At 40.9% G+C, this 26,042-nt stretch overlaps 1 protein-coding gene across 3 annotated transcripts in view; it reads right to left on the reverse strand.

Annotated features, from left to right (window-relative positions):
- Positions 1-19,648, reverse strand: part of sorl1 (sortilin-related receptor, L(DLR class) A repeats containing) — a 92,432-nt gene extending 72,784 nt beyond the window's left edge. For all 3 annotated transcript variants that reach the window (XM_038692897.1, XM_038692898.1, XM_038692896.1), the window contains exon 1: positions 19,326-19,648. In XM_038692897.1, the coding sequence (XP_038548825.1) occupies positions 19,326-19,613 (288 nt within the window). In that variant the 5' untranslated portion in view covers positions 19,614-19,648. The remainder of the gene's footprint in view (positions 1-19,325) is intronic.
- Between the last annotated feature and the right edge of the window lie 6,394 nt (positions 19,649-26,042).

The following is a 26,042-nucleotide window of genomic DNA, read 5'->3' on the forward strand; positions in this document are numbered from 1 at the left end:
ATTTGTTCTTTACCATTTCATGCTGCAAGCTATTTTTCAAAGCATTTTCAAGAAATGCTTGGCAATGCTGACAGTCACAAGAATAGATCTCATCGGCTCAACATATGACTTGAATCTGAGGCTACAGCAAACCTCAACCATAAAGCTTGGAAATCTGTAATGATTTAGACCCAGGCACCTAGTGAAGCTCATTTCACTTCTTTCATTTTTGAAACTAGAGACGCACTAACTTTCTTTCTTCAATGGCCCAACTGTCAAACTAAAACAATGAAGAAAGTCAAAGATCAACAGCAGTAAAGCAGCTGAACCAGCCTTCGAGGCTTCGTGGCAACTCATCAAGGTAGGCAAACACACAAGGCTGTGAACCGAGATAACCTCACGCTGCAGAGCCTGTACTCCTCAGAGCAGCTCAAGAAACAAGACAGATTACATGTCATAACCAAATTGTCTCACTCGTAGTGATGGACTAACAGAGAATAATAACTCTGCAGTTCTCCTCAGCTCTATAGACGAGTTTAGTATCTTTCAGTTGTCATTGTTTTGGTTTTCTGGCCCATTAACTTTGTTTCCAGACGCAGCAGGAAAAGGCTCTGATAAACCCACAGTGAGCTTACACCAAACTGTAAGTGATTTCAACTTGTTCTGCCAATAATCTCTTTAAATAATCTCTCTTTAAAGTACTAATCTTAAAGTATGCGCTTTCATGTCACTACAATAACTATGTTTCCTGTCTCAAAGGATAAGGCTGATGTTTTTCTATAATTTTCCAATGGAAAAACCAAAACCAAGCTCTCAGTACTTGTCTAGCCAATCTGTATCACACAACCCCAGGCTAGAAAAGAGTGACAAATATATAATTTTATATATACAAAAGTCTAAGTAATTTGCTAAAGCTTCGGGCCACTGCAGTTTTTAGTTAACCTTACCCAAAGTGGAGAAAATTGTTTATTTGTTAGGGCCTATTTTCAGCTGTGGATGAATATACATTTGGTCCACTAGTGAGTATAAGAGTCAGTAGGACAGTGTGACTCAGAGAATAACTGCTAGAAGCAAGGGCGTAGGTTCTCTTTCAACATGGGAGGGGAAACATATTAAGCAGGAGGGTCTGGGGGGGGAAATTTAAACATTAAACACCTCCTACATTCTGCTGAAATTTTCTGACCCAATTTCTTCCTTTTCTGCAGCAATTTACGGTTAAATATTGCAGGGAGGCTTTCAGGAATTCTGTATTGCTTTCTAGAGACCGATGCTATGAGACCAATACCAATTTTGAAACTTGATGATTTTAATACCCGATATTCCAATATATTTATTGCTTTCAAATATGTATTCTCCTGCAGATCTAAATTAATATCCTCCCTGTTGAGTCAACACACATTAGAATTTATTTAGAAACCCCTGGACTTCAGTAGCTCCTGTGTTTCGAAAAGTTTTCTGGACAAACTTTTCTTTTAACTGTACCAACATCTGGTTTATCAAGCTTTAACAGTGTGTGCACGTGTGTAGGTACAGAGTGCCTGTCTATTTCCATCTATAGGGTGGGTGATGCAATAACTTGCTGTAACACATACTAATTCCCCTCCAGTGCACCTCCCATACAGAAGATCAATGAAAAGAAATAGGCTATTTCATCTTTTTCATTGTCACTGCTTCCCCTTCCGTGCTGCGTTCCTCCCCTTATCTTTTATTGATGGTTCTGTGAGGGGGCAGGCTTCTGAAAGGGCTCCATTTTTTTTGCTTCGCAGGCTTCTTCTGCACTGTCCTAGTGGCTCACACTGTGGAGCAAACAACAAAGATCTTTGCTACGCTTGTCAGCTGTGATCAGACACAACCCTCAAACCAACTTTTACATTTGTAAAGTCTTTAATCGCAACAGTGACGCGGATGACGGTGCCAAAATGTTGGCATTGTCGTAGCATGAGGAAATGGAGTTTAATAAAATATTCAGCCTCAAACATTTCAGCAGTTAGGAAAACAGCTGCTGGCGGTGCAGCGTGCATTGTGGGGCCTGTTTTGTTGTTAACATCAGGGTTTGTTTTTACCATTCTGCACCAACGTTAAACAATAATCTTACAAGGAGAGATACGTAGATGAAAAGGCAGAGACGCTAATATCGCCACCCACAAAGGCCTCAAAAATCTATAAAGCTATGTTTTGGATAAGGGAGTGGGTGATTCTGGAAAATTACAACACTTTATCACAAAACAGCTCCTGGAAAGCATCAAACATCTCAGAGTGTAAGAAGGCCCAATTGTGGATTTGTGCTTCAGCATGACATTGAGTGCTAGAAAACAGCAAAGCCAACATCCTGCAGGACTAGACTGTATGTCGCCAGCAAGACACAAATTTAACCTTTTCCTCATGTAACCTCCAACAAAGGGACGACTATGAGCCGCTGTCATGAAGCCAGTTTCACTGATACACAACTTGCTTTTCCGTCTCTTGCTTTAGTCATCAGCCTCCTCCTCCTCCCTCCTCTCCATCTTCCTCAGTCTGCCTCCCTCAGGGCCGCCTCAGTAAAAGCCAGGGCCGTCTCCCAGGCCGAGGTGTTGCAGCAGTAAATCTCTGCATTTTAGGCCTCATTGGCTGCGGTGCGAGGGGGTCAAAAGACTGCCAGCGGCTCCGCAGACTGACACAGCTGAATCTAGAGAATGATGATGACTGTGAAGATAAAAAGTATTTGCCAGGTTGCAGCAAATTGCAGCATGAGAGTTAGCGCCCGCAGACGATCGGCGGCAGCACCACTAAACACGGGCTATCAACACCATAATGAAGAACATTTGTAAACCATAAAAGCTTCCTTTTATCTTCTAACGCAGCACAGCATCTTTGTTACAAACTCCATAAACTGCTACTCTAAACCGGCAGAGAACAGACTTAGTGGTTTGGCTCACAACTACGGTCTCACAGCTCTCCTTCACGCTCAGCTGAACTTTTCATGACCGTCCTCACACAAGCACACAAGGCTACGCCAGGGCTTTACAAGCATTTACATGTCAACGATGCCCAGATAGTTGCACAGTAAACCAACAGCACCTCCACTTCACAGCATTTATTTATTTTACCTTTATTTTACCAGGAAAGAAATCCATTGAGATTTTTTATCTCTTTTACAAGGATGTATAATGCACAATGCACTGTTAAAGTTCATCATTATAGATACCTCCCACATTTATAGCGACAGTGTTTTCCACCAGTTGAGAATTTATGTGTATTGCTCTGTCTCTGGAACAGGAGATCCAACACTCAACACTTTAAAATGGGCTGCAAAACAGTACCGAAGTCTCTGGCTGACTGCTCATTATAGATGAAACAGTATGAAATTTTCACATCACAATAGTGACCAAAATATGCATCTAGTGGAGTAGGGCTGAACGATAATCTAATTATACCAATACTGCGATTTAATATAGGATTTTAATATTTTTAATAACTGACATAATGTTCCTCTTTGACACCAGGGTCTGAATTTTTTTTTTGTCTGACACTTCTGAAATGTATGCACTAAATGAAGGAATAACATTAAGCTTATTTAGGCATCATTTAATGCTAATAATGTTGTCAATTAATGTTCAGTATATTTACACAAAAACATTACAGCAATGTTTGCATGCACAAAAGGACCCATGTCTTTCAGTAGAAGACAATCACTCTACCTTACTTAACAACCAGGTATTTCAATTGAAGCTGCACAATCAACCTAGTTTTATTACTGTATATGTCAGACATGATAAGAAAGGAAGGAGGTTAGAAAGAGACAGAGTAAAACGGGTTGCTTTATGAGCAATGGTGGAGAAGAAGTATCAAATTATAATAATTTCAGAGTCAAGTTATGGGTTTAAATAATATCATAAATATCAAACAACATTCACCACGGTGTGTTATAACGTTACTACAGCGCAGTGGTTAGTTGTGGACAGCCATTCTGCTCCATATCGGCGCGTGTGCGTTGCTGCGGTATGTAAATTGACTTGATATACGTGCCCTGAAGGTAATGATATAGCTACGTGTGAAAAAGACACGGTCAAACTACAAAAAGGAGTTTGCTTTGCAATGTTGTTGACTAGCACCCAGCAGCTAGCTTGCTCCGAGCTTAAAGCTGTTGTTAGTGGCTCGCTGTGCAGAGAGGTGGCAGATACACTCTTACTTATATGGCACCAAATTACATCTTATTGATGAAAGATGCAATAATACCGCGTACCGTGCTGTTGAGTCCTAACATGTTGCCGCAGTGGAAACTACTTCACCGCGACAGCCCTAGTTGATGCTGGATGGTATTTACCGTGAATTTTTAAAATTTGTAACAGTAATACCAACCGTCTGAAATTTTACCGTGGTTCATCATTTCAAAGTTACAATGCCTATGATGTCCTGGTAGATTTGGTGACACCTGTGGGTATTTGTGTCAATGGTAAGTGTATTTTACAATACAACTCCAAAATGTTCAGTTCAAAAATAACCACCAACATGAAAGGAAAGACACCTTGAATAGCTAATGTGCCAGAAATGCAACAGAATACCAACCTGTACCTGTACGTCTGTTTCCAGTGTGCAGCCACACAAATTGTCCACTGAGAGAATACATCACCTTGTGTTGTTGTACTAAGAAAGTCAACAATTTGACTAGCAGTCAGAGCTAACCTCTGTGACGAAAACAATTGTTTTTCCTATGCCTGCATCACAATAAAAGCTAACCTGTAGTTCTGCAAGCTGAATTAACAGAAGCAGTAGAAATGTTGCATTAGCTCTGATTTGGCTGCAGGAGAGCTACTGGTATACAGGGAGGGGACGCTTCTACTAATGAGATTAAATTACGAGCAGAAGCACTAAGGTCCATCCATCCATCTATCGTCAACCGCTTATCCTGCGTACAGGGTCGCAGGGGGCTGAGAAGCACTAAGGTACATGCATTTATCATTTCCTGTGAATCTCTTGTGCATGTGTAGTTAATCTGAATCCCACACAGAATGCTCCGTCACTAACAGTAAATACTGCTATATACAGGGGTAATTACTAACTGTAAATATATTGAATGACCATTGAGGAAAACATGCTGATCAAAAATGTGGGTTGAAATAATGAAAATTCCAGCATTAGAGGATGAAGAAGTGGTGGCAAGGCAAGGCTTAGAGCCGAATAGTTTAAATAAATTATATTAGATCTTACCATCTAAATGACAATATCAAATATACATACAATACAGCTGGGTTGTCGAGGTTAGCATAATGTACATAGCTGCTAGTCAATATCAACTTGTTTCTCCCCCTCACACACTGCACTGCAACATGGTGGGTAGTCCTGAGGTGGCTCAATATGTGGCAGAGAGGTGTTGCTTATCTGCTCCCTTCCATCAATCTCTGTGACAGCTGTGTGGTCACTTGGGAGTTGGGGGGGGTTAGACGGAAGGGGGTGGAGTCAAGCGCATCGCAGACAAACAACAAGGCTACTGTACTGCCACGGTTTCTGTCTGTATCTCACGCTCACATGCATAATGCATTCGGTCTCACCAAAATCTCCTTCATACCTGACAGAGCAGACAGGATTCAGTAAAACTAGCAAACGGGTCAGAAAGTGCAGGGGGAAGGGATTTATCTCTTTTCATGATGGGTAACTCCTCAGTCAGACCTTGAGAGGCGACAGACTGGAACAGTGAGTTTATCGCCATCTTTAATAGTCCCCCACTATGACAGGAGCAAGATTTACTTCTGCACTGCCACATCCTGTTCACATATGCAACACAACACAAACAATCTACCTGGCAGAAACACAGAATACACCTGAAAGTATTTGTTTTTCTTGGGGAACATGTTGTTGGTACTGGAGACACACCGTTAGACCACTTCTGTACTTAACCATTCAGCGGTTCCCTTAAAAAACAACATCTTCTACACAGGACAATCTTATAATAGCACATTCTAATAATTATCCAAACTGTATTAAGACATTTTATTCTTATGTCTAACTAGCTATCGCAGTCTAAAATCATGTCAAAAGTGATTTTCAAATTAAATAAGATTTTCAATTTTGAAATGTAAACAAACTTCCTCCTGCCAATTGTTGTCCGTTTCCCACAGAGTAACAGTGTAAACTGTGGCGGCGGTGGGGGGTGGGGAGTGGAGGGGTTCTAGTAGGTCTCGATAACATCTCTCAGTGTTTCTCTGCAAAATGCTAAAATAAGTCGCCAAATATACTTTGACGGCAGAGGTATGTGGCATAATAGACATTATAGATAATGGTCATTGCTGCCATTCTTGGGAAATGTCTGAAGCTAACTAGCTCTGTAGCATGTCTAGCAAGTGCAATTATCAAGTGTGTTTGCAGAAACTAAATTCATCTACAATCTACAATAATAATTAACATGACATCACAAAAACAAGCAGGCAGCATGCTCACACAAGTAATAACATGCTAACAGTATCAAGTGCTGCGGCTGTAACGTTAAAGTTACTTTCAGTTTGCCATCTTTCCTTCTGCCATCTAAAGGAATGAGTGAGTCCCAGGATTAATCTCTGCAGTCGGACGTCTAAATATCCCTCTAGACCTTTGCTAAAGAAATATCACTTGTTATCTGATGTTCTAGCTTCTCCTCTCTAGCTAAACCCAGACAGTGAACAGTAGTCTAAAGAACAGATGAGACAGGTCGCTGTGGTAATGCTGGCTGAGCAGGAGCCACAGAGAGAGTCTGGAAATCTGGATTTACTGAGGAGAGTCAGTCTGCTGTGTTACTGCAGAGCAGAGTGACATGGACACTGTGAGTGTGAACCAGTAAACAGTGCCTTTTCCTCTAACCTCGTGATGGACAACAATGACACCTGTAGTCATGGTAACTGCACCTAACAAATAAAGCAACAACTGTACCCTCAAAACACAAGAAGACATTAACATTTAAAAAATGCATGACAAGGACGAGAACAAAAAAAAAAATCAGACTAAACTAACTACAACAATTAATATACATATTCATCATAATCAAAACCAGGTGCCCAAATGTACAGTGTTTACTAGGGCAGCGGCCCAACAGTCCACTAAACCGTCAATGAGAAGAGCTTTAGTCAACCAAGTTTTCAGTGATAATTTACAAACTCAAACTCTGTTCGTGAGCCGTGCCGCCCTGTCCTTAGGGCTGGGACGAGAGTTTCAAGGGATTGTTTTGTCCTGTCCTGCGCCATAATGAGCACCAGAACCGGAGCCCAGCGAGTGGGCAACGGAACCGGGCACAGCAGCCTCCCAGTGAACAAACACAGCCTCCGAGACCGACAGAGGCCAGTTTCATGACTGGGAATCCAGCAAAAGATTGAGTTACAGCGGCCCCCGACTAGGACTCTGGGGGACGACAGCGGGTTCAGGCAGGGACAGGAGGGGAGTCAAGCGGGTGACGAGCTAGTTAATTTGGAAGTAATGTTATATAATCCATTGTGTTAAGTCTGCAAGTGCTGTTCTTGTGAATGTGGAAGTTATTTATTCCCGTGTTCTGAACAACGAGACTTATGTGATTTTAAACTTGATGTTGAAACAAAAAAAAATATCTGTCTCCTTGCTGGTTGTTCCGACATATTCAGACTCATTACTGCTTGTCGTTAGCAGGTGGCTTGCTGTTGAATGTATATTTTAAAGGTTTATTATTACAGTTTTGTATTTCTCTGTAATGTACCACAGTGTTAGCACTGTTAACATTCTTTCTCAACTCTGGAACTCAAACGTGACATTTTTATTTAAATATGAAATTAATATCTGTAAACGTACAACTAGTTGACTAATGGCTAAAACCTACAGTTTTCAATGGCTTCAAATGGAACGTGTTGTCACTTAAATGCTTATTTGTGTCAGGTCCCACACAGGCGAGCAAGGCTTTTCCTTTCACTAACAAGCCATTACATGCAACCGAGAAGCTGGCTGCATTCCTTATTTGTGCTTGGATCCAAATAAAATGCCTCTGGTCTTGTCTAGCTGCAGGGGTTTCAACTGGCTGTCTGACAACACTTAAAAACCCTCATCAATATATTGATTATTTGGGATGAAACCAATGTCATTCCGACATTTTCACTTGCACTGCTTAGTATTCGCAAAACGCAATAATTGCCATGGGAAAGCGTTCATAAAAAGCATGACCAGGCCTAGATGTAATACAGCAAACCATTCTCTCGCAGGGTTAGTCATCCAGACAAGTGCAGGCCCAGACAAACAGTGGATAGAAAAAGTCTACACACCCCTGTTAAAATGCCAGGTTCTTATGATGTAAAATAATGAGACAAAGATAAATCATGTCAGAACTTTTTCCACCTTTAATGTGAACAATTCAATTGAAAAACAAATTGAAATCTTTGAGGGGGAAAAATGAAAAATAAATACCCTCAAATAACCTGGTTGCATAAGTGTGCACATCCTTAGACTAATACTTTGTTGAAGCACCTTTTGATTTTATTACAGCAGTCAGTCTTTTTGGGTAGGAGTCTATTAGCATGGCACATCTTGACGTGGCAATATTTGCCCACTCTTCTTTGCAAAAGCGCTCCAAATCTGTCAGATTGCGAGGACATCGCCTGTGCACGGCCCTCTTCAGATCACCCCACAGATGTTCAGTTGGATTCAGGTCTGGGCTCTGGCTGGGCCATTCCAGAACATTTATCTTCTTCTGGTGAAGCCATGCTTTTGTGGATTTGGATGTGTGCTTTGGGTCGTTGTTGTGCTGAAAGGTGAACTTCCTCTTCATCTTCAGCTTGAGCTTTCTAACCGACGCCCTAAGGTTTTGTGCCAAAACTGCCTGGTATTTGGAACTGTTCATAATTCCCCCCACCCTGACTAAAGGCCCCGGTTCCAGCTGAAGAAAAACAGCCCCAAAGCATGATGCTGCCACCACCATGCTTCACTGTGGGTATGCTGTTCCTCGGGTGATGTGCAGTGTTGTTTTTGCGCCAAACATACCTTTTGGAATTATGGCCAAAAAGTTCTACCTTGGTTTCATCAGACCACAACACATTTTCCCACATGCTTTTGGGTGACTTGATGTTTGTTTTTGCAAATTTCAGCACATATGTTTTTCTTTGTAAGAAAAGGCTTCTGTCTTGCCACCCTACCCCATAGCCCATTCATATGAAGAACACGGGAGATAGTTGTCACATGTACCACACAGCCAGTACTTGCCAGGAACTTCCTACAGTTCCTTTAATGTTGCTGTAGGCCTCTTGGAAGCCTCCCTGACCACTTTTCCTGCTACTACTAGAACAGCTGAACTTTATTTGTGATTAATCAGATTAATCATCTTCTAGTTAACCTGAGTTTGAATGTGATTGGTTAATTCTGAACACAGCCTCATCCCCAGTTATAAGAGGGTGTGCACACTTATGCAACCAGGTTATCTGAGGGTTTTTATTTTTCATTTTTCCCCCTCGAAGATTTCAGTTTGTTTTTCAATTGAATTGTTCACATTATAGGTCCCATTAAAGGTGGACAAAGTTCTGACATGATTTATCTTTGTCTCATTATTTTACATCATAAGATCATAAGAACCTGGCATTTTAACAGGGGTGTGTAGACCTTTTCTATCCTCTGTATGTCTCAGAGGATTAACAATGTAAGTGAAACTTGAACAGCACCAACACAGTTAAACTGCAGTCCATCTATTACAATAAGCTAGAAATCCCTTCCCTAAAGGCTGTGCTACATCCCATCATCTCACTGGAAGAGTAGTTTAGTTTGTTGGAGACATTCCTTAACTTGGCTCATTTCAAGTCCTTAAAATCTTGTTTTTGTGATAAAGTGAGAACATCTAACTTTTTGTCAGGCAGGTTCTCCTGTCATTTCAGAATTCTCTAGAAACAAGAATCTTAAAGCAAAAAGAACAAAAGGGAAGATTTCTGCATTCGCATCAACAAAATGACGGAAACCACTTTATTGCTATCTGCTGCATTCCTCCCCTTCCTTCCCACCCTTCTGGCACTTTGATATGCTATTGGCAGCGTGGAGGAGTTGGGCTCTGTGTCTGGTACTACCAAGGAGCGGAACGGAGCAACAATACGCTTGGGCATTTAGCCTACACTCTCCCCCTCCACCCTCCCCTCTCCTCAGCTCTGAGCGCTCCATTATTCAACTGCGGGGTGGTTGGTGGGGGGTGGGGGGTGGGGGACACAGTGGCCAGGACAGCATCGGCGGCAGAGCCAGTCTAAAACAATGACATCATCTCTGCAGGACTGGCAGGCAATGAAGGCTCGCTGCACAGTCACCAGGCACTGAGCACCCTCCACTTTGCATGTGTATGTTAGCCTGTACTGTTAGCGACCAGTGGATTTCTGGTTACCGGGAGGTAGCACAATTGAGCCACTGTCCTCACAGTGTAACAGCGGACGTCAACGAATGTGTTCGTTTCAGGTTAACCTTTACTGATAGAAAGTGTGGGCGATTTGAAACAACAGAAGAAAACTTAAAAAGGAATGCGAAGATGTAATGTGAAACTGAATGTTTACAAGGATCTAACGCAAGGCTTGTTATTTTGTGTAGTGGAGGCACTCAGTAGAAAATGGTAAATATAATAACAAAGTTCTTCTTTAAGGCTGAAGTTGTTCCACACCAAGAAAGCTCTGCTTGAAACGTCTTGACAGCAGCTGCACAAACTAAACCAGACAGAAAGTAATGGAGATGTTTTCATACTGGAGCTAATGCTACATTACTGAATACACACACACACACACACACACACACACACTCAGCTGGCTGGAGTGCCTCCAGACCGAGCTCGGGGACTTGAGAGTGGGAGATGGCTTTTGAGGAGGCTTTGAAAATCAGTACCGGCACGCAAGCGTTAAGGGTAAAGATGCGTGGCAGTGTCGGAAGGAGTCTGTCGGGTGGTCTGAGGATGCAGCCTGCGGCAGATTGATGCTGCTGTAAACACTGCTCCAGCTCCGGGGGATTTAGTGTCATTCACTCTCTCACAGAGTGGTAGTCTGTGAAGATCTGCGTTTCATTTTTGTGTTTGGTTTCCCACTTTGGTGTCAAAGGTGCAATGAAGGCTTGATACGGAACTTCCCAAAGATTAACATGGATTTTCTATCCTTAAAGCAGCTACAATCAATATTTTCACATTAACAATGGATCACATGACTACTTGTATGTGAAAGGGGTTGCCAGTTGTGACGTTCCACAGAGAATTAACACCCAACTGTACTGTTAGTAGGCAAGTTTTTGAAGAAAAAGCAACACCGTAGCTATGCAGCTAATGTAGCTACGCCGTAGGTTATACAGTTGATGATGTGAACCTCCTCAAATGTAACCACAAGGCCTCCGGCAGCTACGGACATACCACATGGAGACAACAAGAACTGTGATGTACTTTGTTTATTTTCCTGTTAGGAGTAGAGGAGACTACGGTTGGGCCAGTCCCCGGTTTTGCCAGTCCGGGCACTAGCAGACTCTCAGCAATGTCTGCAGCACATGTAGCAGAGTACGCATCACAGCAGAGCAGACGGTGGAGTCAAACCATGTCTTCACCGTTAGTTGCTTAACAGTTTGTGAAATACACTGGTGGAAAGTTACTAAACCATGACCCCATCATTTTCCCTTTTTAATAGAACTCTAATGTAACCATGTCCCTGACAACCGTCATGACGCTCACGTTTATCACATCTGTTTGCTATGTTAGCCAGGTAGCTAGCCAGCTGTAGTTTGTCAGTACAGTCAGTAATGTAGCAGACTGAGAAGCCTTGTTTTGATTCGCTCCCGTTTGCCCTGTTAAAAGTTCCAGCTTTAGGCTGAATACAGAAGGCAAAGGGTGGTCACACCAAATATTTATCTAGTATAGATTTTTCTTCTGTCCCCTCAGTTTGCATTTTGTGAATTGATAAATATAATCTATCAACATGTCTATTTTTGAACGCATTTTTTCCACACCTGCCTAAAACATTTGCACAGCAGTGTATGTTTTTGAGATTACTAGTGAGAAATCTGAAATGAAATGTTCCTGGAGAGGGGGATAAAAACAGAAATCTCTTAACATACTGTTTAACATACAGTACAAATTAGTGCACACTCACTGTGTGGCTTCTTACTGTTTGTTTACACTCTACAGTAGTGCAAGTACATTATGATTAAGAGGGGTAATTGTGACATCGGGAGACCAGAAATAGCAGTGACACCGTCTCTGAACGACAACAACAGCTGCTGAACAAACAGATATGAGGATTTAAAGCTGTTTGACTTGTCATTAAGAAGCTCCTCTCTTGTAGTGACCAGTCTTACATTTCTAAATGGCTGACTATAAGACGTTAGCACAGAGAAGCTAATGAACTAAAAAGCAAATTAACCAAATCAACCCTGCAAAGCCTTCTGTATTTGTAAAGTGCTGTGCTTTGCCTGCTATCAAGAAAGGTCTGCTGTGAAGAAGGGCTATCTTTTAAAGGGGCATCCACCAATTTTACAGATGAAGACCAGGGGCCTCATGAATAAAAGATTGCGCAGCTTTCATACTGAAAGATGGCGTACTCACAGAACTATCTACATCTCTAAAAGCAGGCACACGCCAGGTCCTGCGCACCTTTCCTTTACACGTGAAATTGAGCGCACATGCACGAGCCACATACCCCGCCTTGGCTCCTCCCATAAATGACTATGCAAATGACCATAAATACGCCAACGTCACCTCCTCAGGTCCAAATAACAACGGCCAATCGTGCTGCAAAACACGCGAAAAAGAGAAACTATACTTAGTGCAAGATTGAGGTGCTGATCATCACTGAAGTGGAGGAGAGGAGAAATATTTTGTTTGATGATTTGAACTCTTGAATCAGCAACAAACGCAAAATGACGGAGTGGCAGAGTGTCACAATGGCTGTCAATGCAGCTCAGAGACTCATAATGGCTGAAATAAAGAAATCATTGTCTGACATGAAGTGGATGTCAAAAAAGACGAGAAAAGACTTTTTCTGATACAGAAATCGAGGTTTAATAGAGTTATATTATTCTAAACAAAGACCTTAGGTAGAAAGGTAAACACTAGGGCTGAACAATTTTGGAAAATAATCTCATTGTGATTTTTTTTTTTGATTTGATATGCGATTCATTTTTAAGCTCTAAGCTTACCTTCTGTATTATTCAAAACGGACAAGCAATAAATCTGTGTAGTATGACCAACACAATATTAGCTAGATTAAATGATGAAATTAGGTGATGCATTGAATTGCATGAATTATTATTAAGAGCAATGGTGGAGAAGAAATATCATTATAATATGAGAAGGATAATTTGAGAGTCAAGTCATGGCATTAAATAATGATATAATATCATCAAGTCAAATCTCCTAAGAGTCTTTGTTTCTGTATCCCAAAAAATACTCTGACAGATTCATTGCAGCGATTGTACACACTCAACTAAATTGAAAACTAAATATGCACAGAGGATATGATTAAAAACTACCAACGCTCTGTTCTGCAATTCTTTAATGCTATTTGATGTTATCTCGGATTTTTTACGGTGATGATAATTCCATCCGTTAGCCGAGTTACAGTCCGAAAAGGAAGTTAAATTCATGTCTAATATAGGGGAAAGGCGATCCTGCATCCTGCCACCTGACATTATGCTGGCTTTAGGCTGGTAGGTCCACGACTGACCATGAGTGACCGTGGCACACGCTCCAGCCCTCTCCTCTGCACTCTGGGGGGGGGCTGATGAAATATTTAGCGGACATTGATTTCAAGTTTGAGCTGGCACTTGGCTTATTTTATTTCTTTTACAATTGAAAGGTGCAGTATGGAATAGTTATGGCTCACTTGCGCGAGCACAAATAACACTGCTGGTTTGAAAGTCATGTTTTTATATATATATATGAGTGAAATTAAATACATGAGAGAGATCATTATCTAATCCTCTCACATTCAATTTTATTTTTATATTAAACCACTACATTCATGATCAAACTTTTATTGTGTATAAACGGGCATAATTAGGTTTTTACTTGACTACTTCATTGACATATGCATAGAAAGGGTCCGCACATTCCCACGGCAGCTCAAGAGTCGTGCCACGGTCCGCACATTCCCACTTCACGTTCATTTTTATACATCCCACGTATGCGTGGAAACCATCGCGTTTATACACGAGGCCCCAGGTTACTTAACACAAGGAGAACTACTCAGCCTGTGAAAACTTGTACTTGACCAGACTGAACACTCACTCGGCTTCAAACTAATTGACACCAAAGAACCAGCACAAATCACTCTATCGGTCCCCAGCCTCAGAAGACAGAAGAGCTGAGTGGATAAAGTAATTATTTTATGGTTGATTAATTAATGAGTGTGTGCATTTTACTGTGGACTGTTTTCTTAACAAGGGCCAGTAACGGTTCAAGCTCAAGGACGAATCGATACCGGCTGTTCGTGACCCGACTTCAAACTGTTTTTTTGCCGTTTATTTTCTATGTTGCTTGTAGCTTGTTGAACTTGGCATTAGCATGTTGTAGAGCTAATGTGACCACTCCCACAGGCTGGGGGCCATGTTGGACTAATGTTGTAATATTGAGTGAAAGTGAATAGAAACCGTGTGAGCGTTAAACCTGATTTGAAGCAAACTAAATAAGGAGAGCAGTAGGTTGGATGCCGGTAACTGTTTTTTCATGTTGCTTTCGAATCTAAAATGGAGCAACAAAAAATTCTGTCAGTCCCTTTCTTCACTGAAGGCAAGCCTTTTGGCGCACATTGGATTCTACAATCTCCTGGGGAAGAAGGAGCTTGACATGACTCATTCAATATGCAAGGTTTGCAAAATGAAAATCAAGGTGGGATTTGGGAACACTACAAATGCCCAGGCTCACATCACATGCCATCAATCAGAGTAGCTTTCATGCCATTATTTTCCACACTGCCTTTTTTTAGCACACGGCGGACTGGAGTATCGGACATCGTTAAATCAAGAATCAGTTCTGAATCGAATCTTGACCCCAATAATCAAGATCGAAGACGCTAAAAGATTCACACCCTTGCTTTGAAAAGAGCCTTTCTCAACAGTATGCCATGCGGATCACTGCGTATGTTTAGATCACCCTTTAACAAACACCATTTCCCATAAGCCCTAGACTTTTGCAGGGTAAACATCACGTCTTGACAAAAGATGAAGAAGTCCATGAGAAGCTTTAGAAGACAGTGTTGATGACTTCTATGGATATAGACTAAACCAAGTAACAATGACGTAAGCACCTGCACTGCCATTAGCCTTTTAAAGACTGAAGAATTGATTAATCCAAAAAAATTTTAATGAAAGAATAATTTTTAGTTGCAGCACCAAAAAAATAATAGGGTGTGTGTGTGTGTGTTGTGTGTGAGTGGTGCCTAGAATTTTCCACAAAATATGCAGTCACAAAATGTCCACTGACTAAGACTAGAAACTGATAACAAGAGCAGGGCCATCAAGACATCCATTGGTTGCCTTGGTGATGGCTGTTCAGTGTCCACCACTGTTTGGCTCCCAGTACATTTATACCCCAAACTGTGCATGGGCACTTTAAAGCTGCAACTATGACTTGGAGTGACACTCGACGGTGATAAAGAAGGTGGTAGGGAATCAGATCAGGAACAGATCTTGCACACATTCAACCACAGAGACACTACTGAAATCACCTGGCTTTGGAAAGAATAAAGCGTAATTTATACCTCCTCAAAAATGTTACTGCACGTCGAGGGTATAAATCAAGCTTAACATAAAAACTAACAAGGCCTCCCAAAGTACATCTGCCACTGCTCCTACCTAGCTTAGTTTCTTCACATACCGCAAAATTGTGTATCGTAAAATTCTTGTAAACATTTCTGTAAATAGGGATGCACCGATCCTAAGATATTGGATATCGGCCCGACACTCACTCAATTACCTGGATCGGGTATCATGAAAAGGGGGCAGATAAATCAAATTATGTGCGTACAACGAGATGCATCAGCAGTGCACTGGTAGAACATTTTGCTAGGAGAGCTAACAGCATTTTGTTTTACAAAGTTAGGAAGCAATGTTTAATTCAAGCTTGATGGTGCCTTACACATAAAAGAATGATTCCCCCTCTCTTCCTCACAGTGAAGAATAAAGCTTATTCATTTTACACAGGTATCAGATCGGTACTCGTTATCAGTCAATACCCAATACCAAGGCTCAGCTATTGGTATTAGTATCGTGACTGAAAAAGTCGGATTGGTGCATCCTACTTGTAAACTTCGCTGCTGGCTGAGACAAACCAGCCCCTCATCTCTCTACCAGCAAAGGAAGGAGGAGGACGAGGAAAGACTGATACTGTCTGATGTCTGAGTTCTTTATTCTTTCTAAACTTCACTCAGTATTTCGATAGCAGGAATATAATTAATTTTATTGACATTATAAATGTGTTTCCAGTGAGATATTATTTATGTAGTGACTGATGTTGTAAACTTTACTGTAGCTGCTCTACAAACAACATTTAGACTAAAATATTCACTTTTAATCCTTCCAGAATTTAAAGACCACCAGGCTGACAAAGGAACTGTGCAGCTAATATGTACACTTAAACATAAACATTTATTTATTTAGCACACCATGTTTTCCTCATATCATGCAGACCTACTTCTACCTGTCATTTAAAACATGTTGGTTTATTTAATCCTTACTTACCATATCATATTCTTCAAGATAATATTGGTATCATTTTTTATATTATAAAAAAAAAATCATATTGTGATGATGGCAATAGTGCGACTTGTTGATCAAATGATGTCATACCGTTACACACTGCTGCAACAAAAACAACAACAAGCGTGGCTGAAAGCAAAAGTAACATTGCTACGGGCTCCACGGTGGAGGAATTAGTTCCATAAAGGGGAGCGACTTCAGAAATGTGAAAGTGAACCATTAAACCACATGTGTAAGAAGTGCAAGACAACAAAAGGGTGCGACACAACAAGCAGAGTTCACCACCTCAAGCAGAAGCACCTGTTTGAGGAGAGCCAAAAATCCCACTTGATATTCTTTTAGGGCCATATCGCCCACCCTAAATGTAAACTGCACCCCACTCAGACCAAGCCATTATCTCTAATTACAACGCCTGCTGAAGCTTCTTAACAAGTCCAGTCATACCACCACAAGCAAACAGGAAGAACAAGCTGAGGAACAAATACTTGACAAGCAAAGCATTTAATAACAACCCCCCTCGCAACGGTCCATGAAACCCGATCCTGATCTGACTCTGTGGAGGCTATTTGTCGTGCTTGCTGTGTTTGGACTGCGGGTGTCACCACACAAGGCGGCGGCGGTCAACGTGAGACAGCAGGCTGATGACGAAAGATGGTGAGAAACACTTCCATCTGCTCACTACAACTCCTCGATGAAGCTCATCGCTTGTCTGACGACACACAAACTGGATTTTGAGAGGGTTTTTGAATATCCATCAAATCCCCCCCAAAAATGATGGCTTTTCTAGATTTACATGAACATTAAATAGGCTTACAGGGAGCACAGAACCATAAACATAGTTATTTGGCATCAACCATAGTGACTTAATTTAGTAGTTTAGGTTTTTTCAAATGAAGTTTTGCATCCACTTCTTAGGGGCCACAGAGTCAGTCAGGTGTCTAACTAGGTACTAGGTATAAGGTAGATTTATTTACAACACAGGTTTGTATAACAACATTATGAATTATTGATTAATCTGCCCATTATTTTCTTTATTCATTGGTTAATCATGAGTTCCAACTGTGTTTTTTGTGAAACCGACAAGCAGGTTCCCAGTCCAGTCCTCTGAAAGTCTCACAGTGGTGTTGCCCTAACTCTCACTTTCTTTCCCCACTTGAAGGTGAAATGATTTTCCCAGGCGATCATGTTTCATTGAGACTGTTGCAGTTTGTCCTGAGATGCTTCATTACACTTCTTCCATCATGGTGTTGTCTGGGAGTATTCAATAGCTTTAAAATGCCTGGAGGCTTGGAGAGTGCAACGGCCCAGTGCAAGACAGCAGAGTACTGGATGAAATGTCTTTGTAATGAATGACAAGGCTGTACCAGCGCTAATGACTGCACCGCCGTTGATAATCATACGCTAATTCGGTAAACCAACACTTGACTCTGACTGCTACTCAGCAAACAGGAACAGTGAATCATACAGGACAAGGGGAATCATGACACCGAGCAACGACTTCCCCAAAAAGAAATGCAATTATATTCAACTAAGTGTGTTTACAGAACTGTTTTATATGTTCAAATGGTGCTAATTTAGGACTGAGTCTGCTGCTGGACTAAAAATCAGGGGGGAAATATTTGCTTTCAGATTTAGATAAAAGAGAGGTAGTGACCTGGCACCTATGCCTGGAACTAGCACCAATTGTTTGTGTTCAGTCATGAGCCTTCACACACCAAACCCCATTAAAAAAGTTCCAATTTTATGTATTGTATGATTGAAAATGTGTAACGTCATTGCTGAATTAATCTTTCATCTATCAAATAGGTAAATTTTTGATAAGTCAACTATAAGCCATGATTCTATTAAAATAAAGCTCTGTTTGATGTAACACTACGTGTTGTCTCCTGTCATTTTCTACCAGGTATTGTGTCTGAACATGAGCAGAGCGACTTGCCTTATTCTGTATGGAGTTGGCCAGAACAGCTTACCAGGGCTACTCTGCATCTGCTCGTATCTCAACACAAACTTTTCATTTTAATTTCAACACAGCATCTTGAGACGGAGACTAAAGAAAACCAAACAGCTTGAACCATCTGTTTCTCACCTAGCATTAGCGCCACACTCCTCTCTTATCGTTCTCTTCTACCGAGAACAACTGTTATAAAAACACACATATATATATATATGTTTCATTGGCCGACATAAACACCTGATGGCACGAAACCGAAAACGTTTCCAGAATCTTACGGGGTTTCTGGTAACTTCGGCATACATTTCGTCTACGTAGCAGCTACTTTATTCTTACGTTTCTGTCGTGTCTGTGTCTAACGTTACTTTAGGAGCTGCCAGACAGGTTGCCATTAACGAAAGGGGAACCAGGTTTGTGGGTTGTCATTCATTTGAATATGTTTACAGAGCTGTAACGTTGTATAGGAAACTAATGTTACATGAAAACACCAGGTGAACCGAAACACAAACATTTTTTCCGTTCTGTCCACTGGGTATGTTGCTTTGAGCGTAAACAGGGCACTTTTCTATCCATACAGCATTGAACACAATCAGGGCTACTTCAGCATAAGGTGCACGAAATGATGTGACTTAGAAAACAACACGGGCTTGCATAATTTCTTCAAGAAATCCATGCCAGCTCAGGGCAGCAGTCTGGGGTGATGCAGAGTATTCAGATTTAAGAGAGTGGTACAGATGCACTTTATTACCTGCCCGTACACATTTGGCATAGGTGATTCACCGGTGCTCCGGCGGCTTCGATGCTGCGGATAGGCGGCGGAGTCCGACCCGCCTTCAGCGACACTACGAGCGGCATCTCCGTCTGCAAAATCTTCATTTGCTTCTATCGTGAAGAAACCTGTGTTTTGCGGCAGCATGTAGCGCTGCTCCGGGTGAAGACGAAGGGTCGAGGAATTTATTCCAGCAACCCAGAGGACTAATAAATACACCGACCACCGAATGGAGGACTGCATCTCGCCTGCTTGTGGTATCGCCATGTTTGTGTATGTTTGGCTTCTGGATTAGGTAAGACTGAAGAGCTCCTTCTACTGGCAGTGAGGCTTCTGATGCTGCGTTCACAAGCCACGGGGATGTCGGAAGTACCAGACTTCTCGGGGCAAATATCGTTGTTGGCTACACACAAAGGCAGTTAACAAGCCTCCGATGCTCCACTTCATTTATGACAAGAGAAACACTGACAACCACAACAATAACCGCGAACTTTAAAAGACATTAAAAGTAATACTAAATACTTTAAACAAATTTATTACATTATTATGACATTATTATGTGGAAAAACTTGGAAATTAGCCACATATCAGGATAATAATAATAAATAACTTTAAAGAACACAGTTCTTGTCAATCTTCAGTTAGTATACATCTTTCAATATATTTGGCAGTTTCATTAAAACATTAGTAGGATAAAGGTGAAAAGATAATAAGAAAAGTGATATGGGGCCTGCTATCCACACATTATGATAATGCTTTTATTATAATAATCTAACTATAACTGAGCATTTGCAGTGCATGCCTGAGCATTTAACTCATTTATTATTATTATTATTATTATTATTATTATTATGGATTTGCAACATTACCAACACACAGGCATGTTAAAGGGATAGCTACCTTGGTATAAACAGTATGGCAAAATCTTGTGTGGTGGATACATTTATATTGATTTCATGATATTAGAGAGTCTCAGTCAAGTTTCAAGTCTATCAGAGCAAATCTCAAATTAAGTCTTTGAGGACAACTGCATGTCAAGTCATCCATCCATCCATTCAGCTATCCATCGTCGACCATTAAATGGTTTGCTTTTTAAACATTGTGTGGGGGGGTTTACATAGCTTATACCAAGTTATCGTTATGATTAAATATTCAAGATGTGATGCATCTATGGAAGACTTGCCTGATTCTTTACTTCTTATTAAAATACTTTTGGTCAAAACAGGTGACTTAATTGTTTTAAGTAAGTAAGGTCCCTGAGCAGTTACGTCCAAGTCAAATATCAAGTCAAGGAATAGTTTGACAGTTAGGGAAATTCACTTATTTGCTTTATTGCTAAGATCAGAAGATCGATACCACTCTTTTGTTTGTTAGTTAAATATGAGGCTTGCCAGGAGACTCTTAGTATAGCTTTGAATAATTCAATTTTGTTTGGGAGCAGTGAGTTCTTGGAGTTATGTCAGTTGATAGCCCATCAACAGAGTCACTGCTCCTGGCCAAGAAACTGTTCAGCACATTACCTCCGGTAAAACCACAACATGTCATTTTTACACTTTTATAGGTTTTTGTACAGATGAAACAAACTAGATATAACATGTCAATAAGTGGGTTTTAGAGGCACTGGTAGTAAATTGTTTTAGCTTTGGCTAGAGCCAAGCTAGCTGTTTCAACACTGCTTCCAATCTTTATGCTAAGCTAAGCTAACCGACTGCACTTTTGGCCTTCAGATTTGGCAGGTGACTCCAACGACCTCAACGACTGTCATTATACCAGCTAGGAGCACTAACGAACCCAGTGGTATCCATCACCTTGATCACGACCCCATAGAGGTTAAATATCTGGGATTTCCAGCGAATCAGTCAGAACTGAAGAAGCCTCTTGGATGAGAGGCGAAACATCTTCAAGTATCTTCAACCAAGTCGAGTTCAATTCAATTCAATTCAATTTTATTTATATAGCGCCAAATCACAACAACAGTTATCTCACAGCGCTTTTCATAAAAGAGCAGGTCTAGACCGTACTCTGTGATGATATTTACAGAAGCCCAACAGTTCCCACCAAGAGCAAGCACTAGGCGACAGAGGCAAGGAAAAACTTCCTTTTAAGAGGCAGAAACCTCGAGCAGAACCATGGCTCAGGGTGGGCGGCCATCTGCCTCGACCGGTTGGGGTGAGAGAGAGAGAGAGAGAGAAAGAGAGAGAGAAAGAGAGTGAAAGAGAGAGAGAGAGAGAAAGAGAGTGAAAGAGAGAGAGAGAGAGAAGAGAGAGAGAGAGAGAGAGAAAGAGAGAGAGAGAGAGGGATGTAAGGAGAGAGAGAGGGGAGGGAGGCAGCCTACACAATATACACACAGAGGTACAGACAGCGAAGGTAATGTTGCTATAAACTAAATGAAAAATGGTACAGATATTTATAATAGTGTTAATGGTAACCATCATAATGTTAATGATTATAATAACAATAATAACAATAAGACTAGCAACAATAGTCGTTGCAGTAGAGGGTGTCAAGCAGGAACACGGGGGCAGCAGGTGACCCGCAGCCACAGATCCAGACTCCACAGCTCCAGAGCCAGAAAACCTGCAGGAAGTGATAGGAGGAGAGAGGAGAGAGGAGAGAGACGAGAAAGCACAAGACTACCAGAAAGGGGAGAAGTTGTGTTAGTAACATGCAATAATGGGATAAGGTTGCATACAGAGGGAGAGAAAGTAGAGGAGAGAGGAGCTCAGTGCATCATGGGAAATCCCCCGGCAGTCTAGGCCTATAGCAGCATAACTAAGGGATGGTTCAGGACTACCTGAGCCAGCCCTAACTATAAGCTTTATCAAAGAGGAAAGTCTTAAGCCTACTCTTAAATGTGGAGATGGTGTCTGCCTCCTGAACCCAAACTGGAACCTGGTTCCACAGGAGAGGAGCTTGATAGCTGAACGCTCTGGCTCCTAGTCTACTTTTGGAGACTCTAGGAACCACAAGTAACCCTGCATTCTGGGAGCGCAGTGCTCTGGTGGGGTAGTAAGGTACTATGAGCTCTTTAAGATAAGATGGTGCCTGACCATTAAGAGCTTTGTAGGTAAGAAGAATGATTTTAAATTCTATTCTGGATTTTACTGGAAGCCAATGCAAAGAAGCTAAAACAGGAGAAATGTGATCTCTTTTCCTGGTTCCTGTCAGAACACGTGCTGCAGCATTCTGGATCAGCTGAAGAGTCTTAATGGACTTTTTCAAGCAGCCTGATAATAAGGAATTGCAGTAATCCAGCCTAGAAGTAACAAATGCATGGACTAGTTTTTCTGCATCATTTTTAGACAGGATGTTCCTGATTTTCGCAATATTACGTAGGTGAAAAAAGGCGGTCCTTGAAATTTGCTTAATGTGGGACTTAAACGACATGTCCTGATCAAAGATAACTCCAAGATTCCTCACAGTGGTGCTGGAGGCCAAGGCGATGCCATCCAGGGAAACTATATCTTTAGATAATGCGTCACGGAGGTGCTTAGGCCCCAGAGCAATAACTTCAGTTTTATCTGAGTTTAACATAAGAAAATTACAGCTCATCCAGGTTTTAACATCCTGAAGGCACATTTGAAGTTTAGCTAACTGATGAGTTTCATCTGGCTTGATCGATAGATATAACTGAGTATCATCTGCATAACAATGAAAGCTTATGGAATGTTTCCTGATAATATTGCCTAAAGGAAGCATATATAAAGTGAAGAGGATTGGTCCAAGGACAGATCCTTGAGGAACTCCATGAGTAACTTTGGCGTGCATGGAGGACTCATCGTTAACATGTACAAACTGAAATCGATCTGATAAATAGGACTTAAACCAGCTTAGAGCGGTTCCTTTAATGCCAATGAAATATTCCAGTCTCTGCAATAGGATCTGATGGTCAATGGTATCAAATGCAGCACTAAGATCTAATAAAACCAGTACAGAGACAAGTCCTTTGTCTGATGCAATAAGAAGGTCATTAGTAATTTTCACCAGTGCTGTCTCTGTGCTATGATGAGCTCTAAATCCTGACTGAAAATCCTCAAATAAACTATTGCTCTGTAGAAAGTCACACAGCTGTTTAGCAACTGCTTTCTCCAGAACCTTAGAGAGAAATGGAAGGTTAGATATAGGTCTATAGTTTGATAAAACATCCGGATCAAGTTTGGGCTTTTTCAGAAGAGGTTTAATTACAGCTACTTTAAAGTACTGTGGTACATAGCCTGTTGATAAAGATAGATTGATCATATCTAGTATAGAGGTGCTGACTAAGGGTAGAACATCTTTAAGCAGCTTAGTCGGGATGGGGTCTAAGAGGCAGGTTGATGGTTTAGATGAAGAAATTATTGAAGTTAGTTGGTAAAGATTGAGGGAAGCAAAACAGTCTAAACATGTATCTGGTTCTACAGCTGTTTCTAAGGTTCCTGAGTTAAGAGATAAGTCAGTGCCAGTTGAGGGCAGGTCTTGGTGAATTTTGTCTCTAATAGCTAGAATTTTATCATTAAAGAAGCTCATGAAATCGTAACTACTGAGAGCTATGGGAATACTTGGCTCAATAGAGCTGTGACTCTCTGTCAGCCTGGCTACAGTGCTGAAAAGAAACCTGGGGTTGTTCCTATTTTCCTCTATTAATGACGAGTAGTACGCTGCTCTGGCATTACGGAGGGCCTTCCTATAAGTTTTAAGACTATCTTGCCAAATTAAACGAGAATTTTCCACTTTGGTGGAACGCCAATTCCTCTCAAGTTTCCGTGATATTTGCTTTAATTTGCGAGTTTCAGTATTATACCATGGAGCTAACCGTCTTTGTTTTAGTATTTTCTTTTTTAGAGGGGCAACAGAGTCGAGTGTCATTCGCAGCGAGCCTGCAGCACTATCAACAAGATGATCGATTTGGGAGGGACTGAAATTAGCATAGGAGTCCTCCGTTACTTTGTGACTAGATAATGTATTTAGAGCTGATGGAATCGCATCCTTAAATTTAGCTATAGCACTATCAGACAGACATCTTGTATAGAAATTTTTGCCCAATGGCGTGTAGTTCAGCAATACAAACTCAAAAGTTATCAAACAGTGGTCGGATAAAGAGGGATTCTGTGGGAACACCACTAAATGTTCAATTTCAATACCATACACCAAAACAAGGTCGAGGGTGTGGTTAAAACAGTGAGTCGGTTCATGAACACGCTGAGAGAAGCCAATGGAATCTAACAAAGAGATAAACGCAGTACTGAAGCTGTCATTCTCAACATCTACATGAATATTAAAATCCCCTACAATAATAATAATTGTAGTTGCCCTTGATCTTAACAAAACTTGGATAACAAACTGCTAGATATAGCGTCACATTTAGTATACAACACTGGTTGTGGCGTCTTGATTGTTCAAATGAATTTAAAAGCATTGTCACTTCCTTCCATTTCTCAAGATGCCTATATGAATATTTCCTAGAATACAGGATTGCACCGTACTGTATGTACGCCAATGCTCTGTGATAACTCTCAATCTTCCTGACTGTTACAGGGAATATATATATATACACCGTGTAGTATATGTGCCCAGTCAAACTCAGTTTAGTGCTGCAACAGTGTCACCCAGACACATTTCCACTACATTGTCTCTACTTGGAGATCGATTCAGCCTACTTTATTATCATTGATTGTTTTCTTCAGGGATTGCATTCATAAACGTTCTCTAAGAATTTCATTCTTTCCTACCAAACCTCTGAATTAGTTGGACATTGACGGGACTCCCATTTCCACGGGAAAGTGGAAAGTTGGTCTGTGTTACAACAACACCAGGGGTAGATTGTGAGCCCTGGGGGAGGCTTCATTATAGTTTAAAAAGTAACTTTGTGAATCGCTTGCTCTCTTACCAAGCTACACCAGAGCTTTTCCTGTGAACATTTAAACTCATCTTCCTTCTTTTCTGTCAACCTCTCTATCTTCAATGAACTATTTCACTTATTTAACACAGACAAACAGGTAACCTATTCAACATCCATTCAATATTCTCTAGTTTTCTGTGACTCACCAATCAGAAAACACAGATAGGCCTAGCCTACACTCCTGCAGGATACTAATGAGAGAGATTGACTTCTTTGACTGGCCAGAAAACCGGTCATAAGAAGTGAAAGCAATCTGCAAACATTGATGTAAATGCTTGTTTGTCAAGAAGGCACAAACATTTGTTTTTATGGCATTCTGTATTTGCAGGCGATAACAGCAGCATGCAAAGGAGGGCTTTCATCGTTAAATATGCATGTTTCTGATTGACTGACAACATAGGAGCTCTCTGCTGGTTTGAAGGATTTAATGTGTCAAAAATCTGTTCATGGGATTTTTTTTCCTTCAGGTTTTAAAATTTTATTTATTTGTAAACTGAACTGATCTGACCTCATTTGAGTTGGCCTGTGGGCCGCCAGTTGAATTGGTCTGGTTTAGACTTTTTTTCTAGCTTTCCAGTGCTCAAAACATTCAGCACCAGTCAGACACAGTGGAGACTCATGTTCATGGAAGGAAATGTGCAAACACTACTCACATACAAATTTAAGTAAAAATTTAGTAAAATAAGTAATATTTATTTAAAGTTTGTACTTGTTAACCTAGTAAGAACATTTTAAAGACATTTGTATCACAAGTCAAAATATCTGCTTAAATGCAGCCAAATTCTACAGTTTTCCTCTTAAAATTTGATAATTACATT

Source organism: Micropterus salmoides, unplaced genomic scaffold (assembly GCF_014851395.1).
Source record: "Micropterus salmoides isolate LMB-PRFRI ecotype aquatic unplaced genomic scaffold, ASM1485139v1 Ms_hic_scaffold_3, whole genome shotgun sequence".
Taxonomy (NCBI): domain Eukaryota; kingdom Metazoa; phylum Chordata; class Actinopteri; order Centrarchiformes; family Centrarchidae; genus Micropterus; species Micropterus salmoides.